This window comes from Rissa tridactyla, chromosome 4 (genome assembly GCF_028500815.1).
Source record: "Rissa tridactyla isolate bRisTri1 chromosome 4, bRisTri1.patW.cur.20221130, whole genome shotgun sequence".
Classification (NCBI taxonomy): domain Eukaryota; kingdom Metazoa; phylum Chordata; class Aves; order Charadriiformes; family Laridae; genus Rissa; species Rissa tridactyla.
In genome coordinates, this window is record NC_071469.1 from 93037941 (window position 1) to 93049777 (window position 11837).

The 11837-nt window shown below is 71.3% G+C and overlaps 2 protein-coding genes across 2 annotated transcripts; one reads left to right on the top strand and one right to left on the bottom strand.

Annotated features, from left to right (window-relative positions):
• Positions 1–352: 352 nt before the first annotated feature.
• Positions 353–6453, top strand: CDH15 (cadherin 15). The gene is made up of 14 exons (XM_054198183.1): positions 353–502; positions 2216–2368; positions 2544–2699; positions 2781–2925; positions 3009–3169; positions 3376–3504; positions 3592–3777; positions 3849–4102; positions 4248–4390; positions 4473–4709; positions 4795–5034; positions 5797–5933; positions 6015–6170; positions 6256–6453. Exons 1-14 carry the CDS (start codon positions 452–454, stop codon positions 6451–6453), a joined length of 2346 nt encoding a protein of 781 aa, XP_054054158.1. The 5' UTR covers positions 353–451.
• A 598-nt stretch (positions 6454–7051) lies between these two features.
• SLC22A31 (solute carrier family 22 member 31) lies at positions 7052–10959 on the bottom strand. The gene is made up of 9 exons (XM_054198195.1): positions 10609–10959; positions 9442–9545; positions 9203–9357; positions 8866–9034; positions 8383–8528; positions 8158–8266; positions 7870–8084; positions 7630–7741; positions 7052–7532 (listed from the first exon to the last, which is right to left on the bottom strand). The coding sequence occupies exons 1-9, from the start codon at positions 10957–10959 to the stop codon at positions 7184–7186; spliced, it is 1710 nt and encodes a 569-aa protein (XP_054054170.1). The 3' UTR covers positions 7052–7183.
• Between the last annotated feature and the right edge of the window lie 878 nt (positions 10960–11837).

Below are 11837 nucleotides of genomic sequence, written 5' to 3' on the forward strand. Positions count from 1 at the left end.
GGGGCGCGGCAGAACGGGACGGGCAGAGCCTGTGCCGGCCCAGACGCGGCGGGGGCAGCGGGGCCGGGTCCCTCCTTCCCCGCCCGCCCCGTCGCGGCATCCCCGGGGCGCGCCCGGCGACAGCTGCCGCGTTCCCGCCCGCCTTATCCCGGGGGCTGCGCACCCCCGGCCCCCCGCCCCGGGCAGCGGGGACCCCCCCCGCGCCCCTCCGCATCCCCCCGCGGCCGGCCCGGCCCCCTCCGCCGCCCGCCCCACCGGGCCCCCGCCGGGCAGGGGGTGCAGGCTGCCGGCCGGGGGTGGGGGGGGGGGGCGGCAGGGACAGCTGCCCGGCCGGGGGGGGCCCGGCCCGCTCGGCAGCACATGTGCTGTCACTCAGCCAGCCCCGCGGTTATTTTAGCTCGGGGCCGGCGAACGGCTCGGGGCTGGCGGCCGGACTGCGCCCCGCTCCGCCATGGGCCCCCCGCTCCTCCTCGCCTGCCTGCTCGCCCCCCTCTGCGCTCGGGTAAGGGGCGCGGGGAGACGGGGAAGGGATGGGGACGGGGATGGGGACGGGGATGGAGACGGGCCCCCCCCCTGTTCCGTGCTCTGGGAGGGCCAGCCGATATAGGGAGCCCGGATGTGGTGCTGGGGGGCAGTTGGACCCCAGACCCCGCGGAGGCATGTCCCTGGGGGCAGCGGGGATGGGGATGGGGGTGACGGGGGGCTCGGTGCCCCTCTTGGGGCATTTCCCACCCCACAGATGGTGGCGGCAGGGGGGATCCTGCATCTCCGGCACACCGCCTGCGTTTGTGAACAAGGAGATAGGATTTGGGGGAGGGTTAGGTGCTCAAAACCACCCCGCTCCCCCCTTTCCCACCCTGGCTGCGGTCCCAGACCCCCTTGCACCTCCCCCGTCTGTGCATGTACCCCCAGAGCCCCTCACCGCAGTCTCAGGCCTGAGCCACATGGAGCTGCTCGGGTTCTGGCCTGGACCCCAAGGAGACCCGCAGGGCAGCCTCCCGACAGCAGCAGGACCCTCCATTGCCCCCCACAACCCTCCCCATCCGCCCTGAGCTCCAGCGGCCTCCCAGGGAAGCGGGGGGGTCTCTCCAGGGAGGGCAGAGGGACAGCTGCAGGCCGCAGGCAGCTCCCATCACGGCCTCAAAACAAGCCCCTTGTCCTGCCCCTCCCGTGGGTCTGGCACACAGCCCGCCCCACATCCCCTGGCACAGCCCCACACCATCCCCAGGAACCCCCCCCCCCCGCCGAGCACAGCCATCCCCGCTGCCCCACTCCCCCAGCCGGGCACCCCGGGGCACCCCAGCACCCAGCGGTGCGGCCAGGGTGGGTGCAGATGTGGGTGCAATGGCGGGTGCTGCCCAGATGTGCTCCCTCCCCGGGGAGGGGACAGCTGTGTCCCTGGGGCCCAGGATGAGGGTGAGCCCGCATGGAATGTGGCATGGAGCTGATGCGGGGGCCGGGGCGGGGGGAGGGGGTTTAGGCTGCATGCACAGCTCCCTGCCTCCCTCCCAACCCCCATCTCCCAACCCCCACACCTGCTCCCCACAGCTCCGGACCCCCCTACCACCCACCCAATTCCCTGATAACCCCCAGCCCAGTCCCTCACAGCCCCTAAACCCATCCTAGCCCCCACAGCTCCCTGACCCTCACTGCAGCCCCCCCGTAACTCCTGCTCCCCGAGTCCCTGTTCCTAATCTCCCCACCTCAGCCCCCAGTTCCATCCCAGCCCCCCTGGCTCCCTCTCCCCACCCAGCACCCTGGCTCTGTGCCCCGGCCGGGACACCCACACTGCCCAAACCTGGCCCCGACCCTTCTGCCCTCGCTGCCACATCCACATGGTGAGGTGACGGTGACGTGGGGCCACAAGACTTTCGTCCCCACCCCAGGGGTCCTGTGGGGCACGTCCCAGCCGTAGCACAGGGCTGTACCCAGGCGCACCCCTTCCTGGTGAGTCTGGCAGGGCGACTGTCACCGTCACACCAGGATGTCAGGGGACCACCAGCACGAAGGTCCTGGGGGAGCTGGGTGGCCTCTCCACTCCCCCAGACCCAACCCAGTCAGGGGGTCCCAGCACCGTGCACCCCAGCGCTGCGTACCCCAACACCGCGCACCCCGGCACCGCGCACCCATCCCAGGTGCAAGGCCCTGCCCCATCATTGCACCCCACTCTGGAGGTTTCAGGGTCACCGGCAGCACTGTGTCCCCCCCCCCACAGGGTGCCAGCCCAGCCCAGCCAGGTGCCGCAGCCCCCGGCAGCCCCCAGGCCTGGCGGCAGCACGAGAGTCCGCGGCGGGTGAAGAGGGCCTGGGTGATCCCCCCCATCAGCGTCTCGGAGAACCACAAGCGCATCCCCCACCTCCTGGTGCAGGTAGGCAGGGAACCCCCCCACCCTCTCTTCCAGGCGGTGGGGTGGGGGGGCACCTTGGGCAGGGGGATCGCACGGGGGACGTGGCATGGGGGGAGAGTCAGGGCAGAGGGGGAGCCCAGGCAGGGGACAGACCCCCCCAGCCCCGGGACCACCAGCCCTGCTTTCCCTGGGGCAGATCAAGTCAGACAAGCAGCAGCCCGGGGGGGTGATCTACAGCATCAAGGGACCCGGGGTGGACGAGGAGCCCCTGGGCATCTTCTCCATCGACAAGTTCAGCGGGAAAGTCTTCCTCAACGCCATGCTGGACCGGGAGGAGAACGACCGCTTCCGGGTAATGATGCTGCCCAGCCGCCCACAGCCCCCTCCCCAGCTCCCCCATTGGGGTCCCGACCCACCCGCTCTGTGCCCGCAGCTGAAAGCCTTCGCGCTGGACCTGGGCGGCATGACGCTGGAGGACCCCACTGACCTGGAGATCATCGTGGTGGACCAGAACGACAACCGGCCGCTCTTCCGGCAGGACGTCTTCACGGGGCACGTGGTGGAGGGGGCTGAGCCAGGTAGGTCCAGCCGGGGGGCCAAGGCTGGGGTGGCCAAGCCAGCCCCCACGCTGGCACCCACCGGGGCACTCCTGCGGCCACAGGGACTTGTGTGATGACAGCGGATGCCACCGATGCTGATGACCCCGACACAGACAACGCGGCGCTGCGGTACTCCATCCTGGAGCAGGGCGCTGCCGGCATGTTCAGCATCAACGCCACCACCGGCGAGATCTGCACCGCGCAGCCCGGCCTTGACCGTGAGGTAGCGGGCATGGGGGGCATGGGCAGCGCCAGGGCAACACCAGGACTGGGGGCAACTAGAGACCCCCCACAGGTGATGAAAAAACAGCTCCAGCCATAAGCAGACCCAGGCGTGGGGACAGGGTGGGTGGCCAGCAGCTGGGGGACCTCTGGGCTCCTGGGGGGGGCTAGAGGGGCTCAGCACATAACCCCCCTCCTTTCTTGCAGACCATGGGAGTGTACAACCTGACGGTGCAGGCAGCTGACATGTCCGGGGACGGGCTCACCACCACCGCCACAGCCGTCATCTACTTGGAGGACATCAATGACAACCCTCCTGAGTTCACCAAGGAGGAGGTAGCGGCTGGGGCGGGATGAGGGGATGTGGGGGGGTCAGCAACATCCCAGGGGGCAAGACACCAGCCCCACGTCCCTCTCCCCCAGTTCTCCATGGAGGTGGAGGAGCAGGCGGCCGGCGTGGACGTGGGCAAGGTCTTCGCACACGACAAGGACCTGGCCGGCTCACCCAACTGGCTGGCCAAATTCACCATCCTGGAGGGTGACCCTGAGGGTGCCTTCGCCATCCGCACCGACCCCTACACCAACGACGGCGTGCTCTCTGTCGCCAAGGTGGGTGCAGGGCAGACGGGGGACCACGGGGTTGTCCCATGGCTCGGCTGACCCGTGGCCCCTCTCGGCAGCCACTTGACCACGAGGTGCGGGACCGCTTCAAGCTGACGGTGTCGGTGCAGAACGAGCAGCCGCTGGAGCCCACAGCCCCCGCTAGCCCCCGGGCACTGGCCACCGTGCGGGTACGGGTGCGGGATGTTAACGAGGCACCCATCTTCCGTGACAACCCGCGGCGGGTCAGCGTGCTGGAGGGGGCCCCCCCGGGCACCCCCGTCACCACCTACACCGCCAGCGACCCCGACACCCGCCAGCTCCAGACCCTCAGGTGAGTCCCAGCCCACGGGTTACGGCGCCCGGTCCCCCGGCATCACCTCCCGGCGCTCACCGCGTTCAAGCTCCCACGTTCGCAGCCTGCGGTGGGTGTTTTGCGGGGGGGGTGACGGCGTGCTCCCCCCGCCCCGCGCCCACAGCTACGCACTGCTCTACGACCCGGCGGACTGGCTGCAGCTGGACCCCCACACCGGCACCGTCCGCACCAAGCGGGAGCTGCTGCACCCCTCCGCCTTCCTGCAGGGCGGCTGGTACATCGCCCTGCTCCTCGCCCGCGATGACGGTGAGCGACCCCCCCCGCCACCGCTGTGTGTCCCCCTATATCCCTCCATAACCCCCCTGACCCCTCCGCTCTCTGCCCCCAGCCGAGCCCCCGCTCTCCGCCACCGGCACCCTCTCCATCGAGATCCTGGAGGTGAACGACCACCCGCCCCTGCTGCTGCCGCCAGCCGGGGTGGTCTGCGGGCGGCCGGGCCGTGGGGGAAGCCTGCTCCTGGGGGCCACGGACGACGACCGGCCCCCCCACGGTGCCCCTTTCCACTACCAGCTCAGCCCCCAGCACCCCCAGCTCGCCCGCAACTGGAGCATCACCCGCTTCAATGGTGAGGGCTGGCGAGGGGAGGGGGCTTGCTGCATAGCGGGGGCCAGGGGACCCCCACTCACTCCCCGGCCATGCCCCTCCCGCAGTGACCCACGCGGTGCTGGCCGTGCTGGTGGAGCTGCCCGAGGGTCCCTACTCGCTCCCGCTGCTCCTCCGGGACTCGGGGACCCCCCCACAGGAGCGGCAGCAGCTGCTGAACATCTCGGTGTGCCACTGCGGACGGGACGGCACCTGCGAGGACGGCGTCCTGGCCGCCGCCGCCGCCGGGGCCGGCATCACCCTCGGGGCCCTCATGATCATCCTCGGCAGCTTCCTCCTCCTCCTTGGTGAGTGAGACACCCCACCATCCTCATCCTCATCCCCACCCCTCCCAGCCCCTCCATCCTGCCCCCACCCGGCACCCCAGCCCCGTGCCCTACCAGGCAGTGCTGGTCCTCACCACCCATCCTGAACCCCACCACCACGCTCTGTCACCTTGTCCCCCGCCACACCCATCACCAAAGCCTGGTCCAGGACACCCCATCCTCTCCCTACTCATGTCCCCCATCACCCCCTCCTCATCCTGGCCACCCCATCCAGACCCTACCCATGACCCTCGACACCCTTCCTCCCCCAACAACCCTTCCTGACCCTTACCAAGACCCCCCCCACCACTTCCCATCACCCCATCCCAGTCCAGGACACCCCATCCTCTCCGTACCCATGTCCCCCATCACCCCATCCCGGTCCAGGACACCCCATCCTCTCCCTACTCATGTCCCCCATCACCCCCTCCTCATCCTGGCCACCCCATCCAGACCCTACCCATGACCCTCGACACCCTTCCTCCCCCAACAACCCTTCCTGACCCTTACCAAGATGCCCCCAACCACTTCCCATCACCCCATCCCACCCCATCACTCCTCCCCTGCCCAGCATCCCCCACCCCAAATCCCTACCTGCATCCCCAATCCCATGCTCCCAGCCCCACCAACGGCATCCCAAACCCAACCAGCACCCACATCGCCCCGTGTCCCACCGTGCCCATCCCCGCCTGCCCCACGCCCCCCCGTGCCCCCACCCCGTGCCCACCTGCCCTCTGCCCGCAGTGCTGGCGGGGCTGGGGGCGGCGCGGGTGCGTGGGCGCCGGCGGGCTCTGCGCAAGGGGCTGCTGCAGCGCTCGCGGGACGACATGCGCGACAACATCCTCAACTACGACGAGCAGGGCGGCGGCGAGGAGGACCAGGTGAGCAGGACGTGGGGGGGGTCCCGGGCGGGCGGCGTCCATCCCAGCCCGGCACCCCTGACCCCCCACCTGTCCCCGCAGGACGCCTACGACATCAACCAGCTCCGGCACCCCGAGCTCTTCCCGCCCCGGGTGAAGCCGCCGGTGCGCAGGGACGCCCCGCTCAGCTCGGCCACCCCCCTGGCCCCCCGCAAGCTGCCCAATAGCCCCTCAGACATCGAGGACTTCATCAACGAGGTGGGGACGGCGCCCGGTACCCCTCTTGACCCCAGCCCCCCCATCTCTCCTGGGGCTGACAGTGTCCCTCTCTCCCCCCCGCCAGGGGCTGGAGGCAGCCGACAGCGACCCCAGCGTGCCCCCCTACGACACGGCCCTCATCTACGACTACGAGGGCTCGGGCTCCGTCGCCAGCCCCCTCAGCTCCATCGTCTCCAGCCTGACGGACGAGGACCAGGACTACGACTACCTGAGCGAGTGGGGGCCGCGATTCCGGCGCCTGGCCGACCTCTACGGGCAGTAGCGGGGACGGGGGCGGTGGGGGCAGCGGGGGGGCTTTGCACCCGCGTGTGCAGGAGATGCCCAGACGCAGCGGCTTTGCAGACGGACACACACAAGACGCCTGGCTGCCGGGGCTCTGCACACGCGTGTGCACCAGGGACCCAGACGTGGGGGGGGGGGGGGGGCTCTGCACACGCGTGTGCACCAGGGACCCAGAGAGAAGCCTCAGCGCAGGGGTTTGCACGCCTGCACCCACCCGCAGACCCCGCGCCCGCAGGAAGGCAGAGGCCAAGCACAGGGGCATCCCTGGGCGTGGGGGGGGACACAGCCCAGGAAAAGACCCTGCAGAACCGGGGCGGGGGCGAGGATTCCCCCGGTTCCCTCATAATAAAGACCCCGGAGAAGGGGGCCGGTGGCAGGGGCGCCGCGCGGGGCCCCGACCACGCCAGCCGCCCGTAGAAACAAGGCACTTTTATTGGCAGCTGGCGAGCACCCATCGCAAACACCCCGGGGGGGGGGGGGCATCACCCCTGCCCCAGGACTCCCAGCACAGCTCCTCCTGGGGCAGGATCCGGCCCCGCCGTGGGGTGGGTGCGCTGCTTCCCCCAGCCCAGCCATCGCAGGTGTCCCGGGGGCACCCCACCATCCCCGCAAGCCCCCACAGACGGGGGTCCCGGTGCTCCGCGGGGATCCCGGCACTGTGCTCAGCCCCCCAGCAGCAGGGAGACCCTGGGGGGGGTGGTGGGGCACAGCTACGTCTCGCGGGGGGCGGCCGGGGAGCCCAGCATCCTCTTGGTGGAGGTGGCGAGGCGGGAGTAGTCGTGGGGGATGCCGTGGGGGGCGAGCAGGGGCAGGTGGTCCTCGCGGGGGGGCCGGTGGAAGAGTGGGGGCCGGCGCTGGCTCTCGCCGTCCTGCAGGGACTGGGGCAGGCTGCGGCCCTGGCTCTCCGGCAGCAGCATGATGCTGAGGACGGCGAGGATGGCGAAGGAGGCGAAGACGACGTGGTGCAGGAAGAAGCCCCGGCTGTTGGGGATGGCGGTGATGGGGGCGGCCGCCTTGCCCAGGAAGCTGGCCCCCACGATGAGGCCGAGCCCGGCACCCCTGCGGGGGAAACACACTCAGAGGGGGCCCGGGGGACCCTGCCCCGGTGTCCCCCCACCCCAGGGTAGCACAGTGTCAGTCCCCCCCACACCCTTACCTGACCACGGTGGGGAGGACCTCGCTGGCAAAGAAGATGCTGAGCATGGTGACGGCGTGGGAGGCGGTGATGCCCACCACAGACAGGGTCAGGACAATGAGGTCCAGCAGGTCTGAGGCGGGGGGGAAACACCAACAGGGGTCAAATCCTGCACAGACCCCCCCCACACGCATCCTGTTCCCACCCCCAGCCCCCAGCTGGGGGCTGCAGCCCACCGCAGGGTCCCCCGTCCTTCCTTACACTGGGTGAGGGCCAGCAGCAGGAGGGAGGAGATGCCGGTGAGGACGGTGCAGAGCAGGAGGATGGCGCGGCGCCCGAAGCGCTCGGCCGTCAGGCAGATGAAGAGGCAGGCGGCCGCCTCGGTGCCCACCAGCACGAAGTAGGAGGAGAAGAAGTGGGGCAGGTGGGGGTCCAGGTTGCGGGTGAAGCAGTGGCGGATGCCGGAGCCGATGAACCTGCAGGAGAGCAGGGTCAGGGGGCCGTGAGTGGGACCCCCCTCACCCCAATCCCACCCCTCCGCTTGCTCACGCCGCGAATCCGAGGATGACTCCGTTCTTCCAGATGACCCTGGTGCTGAAGATCTCGCAGACGGCGTGGTACCGCGGCTGCGGGGACCCCTGGGACAGGGACTCCAGCTCTGCCGGGACAGGGGGGACCCGCGTTACAGCCGGCACCATCCCACCGCCCCCGGCACCGTGGCTTTGGGGAGGGGGCTCCTGGGTCGCATCGGCCTCGGCAGCCCCCATCACACACCTGCGAGGAGGGTCTCCTGGTGGCAGGAGCTGTCGTTGGAGCTGGGGCTGCTGCTTTCGGCCAGCGCCTGCAGGGTCTTCCTGGCCCTCTCCAGCTGCCAGGTGGCCAGTAGCCAGCGCGGCGACTCCAGCAGCAGCGCCGGGCACCTGGGGCACAAGCGTCGGAGTCACGGGGCTCCCAGGCGACTGGCCCCGCTCCAGCGCTGACACCCCCCCCCCCCGCCCCCCCGTCCTGGCTTCAAATAAATGCTGCCCAGAAACCCTCAACTTCAAACCTGAGCAAACGTTTACCCAGGGTGGGGGGGGTCCCCACGCCCCACCTGGAGAGCCCCGGGCAGGGTGTGCTGGGCTGGGTGCTGCCCTGGCACTTCCCGGGCACGGCTTGGTGCCAGCCCCGGGGCATTGCTCAGCCCCACTGCAGGTGGCAGCCCCCTCCCCATGCCCGCAGCCCCCCAGCCCCGGGGCGGGGGGGGGGGGTCCTTACCACCAGCAGGCAGCCAGCAGAGCCAGGATCATGGTGACGGCGCCCTGCAGCACCCGCCAGTCCCGGCACAGCACGGCCAGCCCTGGCAGCAGCAGCTCCCCGGCGATCCAGAAGAAGCCGGCCACCATCGTCACCACCAGCCGGTGCGGGGGGTCGCACAGCTCCAGTCCTGGCAGGGGCGGGGGCAAGGGGTGCACCACGGGTGACGTGACTGTGGGGCATCCCGCACCCTAGAGCATCCCGCATCCCGGGGAATCCTGCACCCCGGACCATCCTACGCCATGGCGCATCCTCGGTCCCCATGCCACCGCGGACCCCCCCTCGCCAGCACACTCACGTGCCACGTAGAGGGAGAGGAAGGCGCCTGCCAGTGCTGCCCCAAAGAGCAGCCGCGCCACCAGGACCATGACGAAGTCCACGGCAAGCGCCACGCCGAGGCCCAGGGGCACCGCCAGCACCAGGGACACCACGAAGGCGGGACGGCGGCCAAACCTGCCGGGGGACGGGCTGTGAGCTGGGGCTGGGCAAGGGGACCCCCTGCCCCGGGGGAGCCAGCCTGGGGACCCCCCCAGTTACCTGTCACATGCCAGTCCGGCGGCGATGCTGCCCAGCATCCAGCCCAGCAAGTGCGTGGTTTGGTCCAGGGGCACCTTCCAGCGCGAGGCGCACACCAGGTCCCACTGCGGGAGAGGGGGGGACACAGCGGGGAGACCTCAGCACGGGAGGGGTGGGGTGGGGGGGGTCCTGGCACACTTCCCCGCTATCCGCAGGGGTGGGACAGATGGGGGTCATGATCCCCATGAGTTGCCTGGGGGGGGTTCTGGCCAGCCCCCACCCCACAAGCAGAAATGTGGAGCTGGATGTGGAGGTCCCCTGTCCCCTCCCCAACACCCCGGGGCTCCCCCCAGCCACCCCTAAAGCCCCTCCATGGGGGGTTTCCCACCTTCTCCCCCCGAGGACCTCTCTCACTTCCACAGGATCCCTGTGGTCCCCCAAGCAAACACCCCAGGACACCCCCCTGGCGCTCCACCTGCACGTCCAGGGCTTTCCTGTGGGACCCTTGCTGGTGCCCCCAGCTTTATTCCCCCCCTCATTCCCCCCCAGTCCCCCTTCCCCACACATCCACCCACAGAGCCTCCCCCAAAGGACACCCCTTGACCCCTCCTGCACCCAGGGGACCCCTCCCAGCCCCCTCTAGGACCACAGACACCCCCCCCCGGCTCCCAGCTGTCCCCCACCCTCCTTCTGGACCACCCCTCACCACCACCACCACCCCTTGACCCCTCCCACCCCCCTCTAGAACCACAGACCCCCCGCTCCCAGCTGTCCCCCACCCTCCTTCTGGACCACCCCCCCCACCACCCCCCCCCCTTGACCCCTCCCACCCCCCTCTATAACCACAGACCCCCCGCTCCCAGCTGTCCCCCACCCTCCTTCTGGACCCCCCCCTCCCCCACCACCCCCCCTTGACCCCTCCCACCCCCCTCTAGAACCACAGACCCCCCCGCTCCCAGGTGTCCCCCATCCTCCTTCCGCACCACAGACCCCCCCGCTCCCCCCCCCTCCTTCTGGACGACCACCACCCCCCCTTGACCCCTCCTCCTGCACCCAGAGGACCCCCCCCCAGCCCCCTCTAGGACCACCCACCCCCTTCTGGACCACCCCCCGACCCCGTTCTGACCCACCACACGCATCCCCCCCCCCCGCACACACACACGCACCCCCCCCCCGCCGCCCCCCGACCTGGGTGACGAGGTTGGAGCGGAGCCCCGCGGCGGGCAGGGCGTAGTGCCATCCCCGGGTGCAGGGCCCGGTGCCGTTGGGCCGGGTGGCGGCGGCGGCGGCGGCCGGGGGGTAGCGGTAGAGCTGGCAGGGGCTCCATCCGCCGCGGAGGCGGGGGACGGCGGCGCGGAGGAGCGCGGCCCCCGCCAGGCGGCGCAGCGGCGGCGGCAGCAGCGCGGCGTCGGGGCGGCAGCGGTGGGGCGGCACCGCCCCCAGCGCCCACCCCAGCGCCCACCCCAGCGCCAGCGCCGCGCACGGCGCCCACCCCCCCGCCGCCCGCCGGCCCCGCGGACGCCAAGCCCCCGCCGCCATCGACCCGCCGCCACCGGGGGGGAGCGAGCGAGCGAGAGATCGGGAGCGGTCACGGTCACGGTCACGGCAGGTGGGGGGCGGCACCGGGGCGGAACGGCCCCCCCACACACCCACCCCCCCCACACACACACCCCCCCCCGAGGGAACCGCCCACGCACAGCCCCCGCCCCGCCCGCCTCGGACACCCCCCGGCCCCGGGCGCTGCCCTCCTGCAGCTGCGGGTTCCCCCCCCGCAACGGGTCGGACCCCAAGCCCAGCCCAGCCCTCAAGCCTGGACCGTCGCCCCCAGCCCCGGTTCATCCCCCCCCCCAGCTCGGTTCAGCTCCTCCCCAGCCCTATTTTGACCCTCAAGCCTGGACCGTCGCCCCCAGCCCCGGTTCGCCCCCCCCCCCCCCCCCAAGCCCGGTTCAACTCCCCCCCTAGCCCCATTTCGCCCCCCAAGACTGATTCGTCCCCCCAGCCCCGGTTCGGCTTCCCCCAGACCAGTTCAATCCCCCCAGCCCCATTTCGCCCCCCCAGCCCCCGTTCATCCCCCCGCCCCCAGCTCGGTTCAATCCGCCCCCCCCAGCCCTATTTCGCCCCTCAAGACTGGTCCCCCGCCCCCAACCCCGGTTCGGCTCCCCCCCAGCCCCGTTCAACCCCCCCCCCCCCAGTCCCTGTTCACGCCCCCCAGCCCCATTTCGCCCCCCAAGCCCAGTCCAGCCCATGAGCCCGGTTTGCCCCCCAAGTCTGGTGCGCCCCTGCACCCCTCCCCCCCAATCCCCGGTTCAGCCCCCCCAGCCCCAGTTCATCCCTCTCAAGCCCGGTTTGCCCCCTGCCAGCCCCGTTCATGGCCCCCCCCAGCCCCAGTTCACACTCCCCAGCCCCATTTCGCCCCC

Bases quoted from the DNA above. Each gene is read 5' to 3' on its own strand.
- CDH15 (XM_054198183.1), top strand. From the start codon at position 452: ATGGGCCCCCCGCTCCTCCTCGCCTGCCTGCTCGCCCCCCTCTGCGCT. The intron at 3,778-3,848 runs GTGGGTGCAGGG...CCCTCTCGGCAG, and splicing joins GCGTGCTCTCTGTCGCCAAG to CCACTTGACCACGAGGTGCG. The intron at 4,710-4,794 runs GTGAGGGCTGGC...CCCCTCCCGCAG, and splicing joins GAGCATCACCCGCTTCAATG to TGACCCACGCGGTGCTGGCC.
- SLC22A31 (XM_054198195.1), bottom strand. From the start codon at position 10,959: ATGGCGGCGGGGGCTTGGCGTCCGCGGGGCCGGCGGGCGGCGGGGGGG. The intron at 9,546-10,608 runs GTCGGGGGGCGG...CCTCTCCCGCAG, and splicing joins GCTCCAACCTCGTCACCCAG to TGGGACCTGGTGTGCGCCTC. The intron at 8,085-8,157 runs GTGAGCAAGCGG...GCTCTCCTGCAG, and splicing joins GTCATCCTCGGATTCGCGGC to GTTCATCGGCTCCGGCATCC.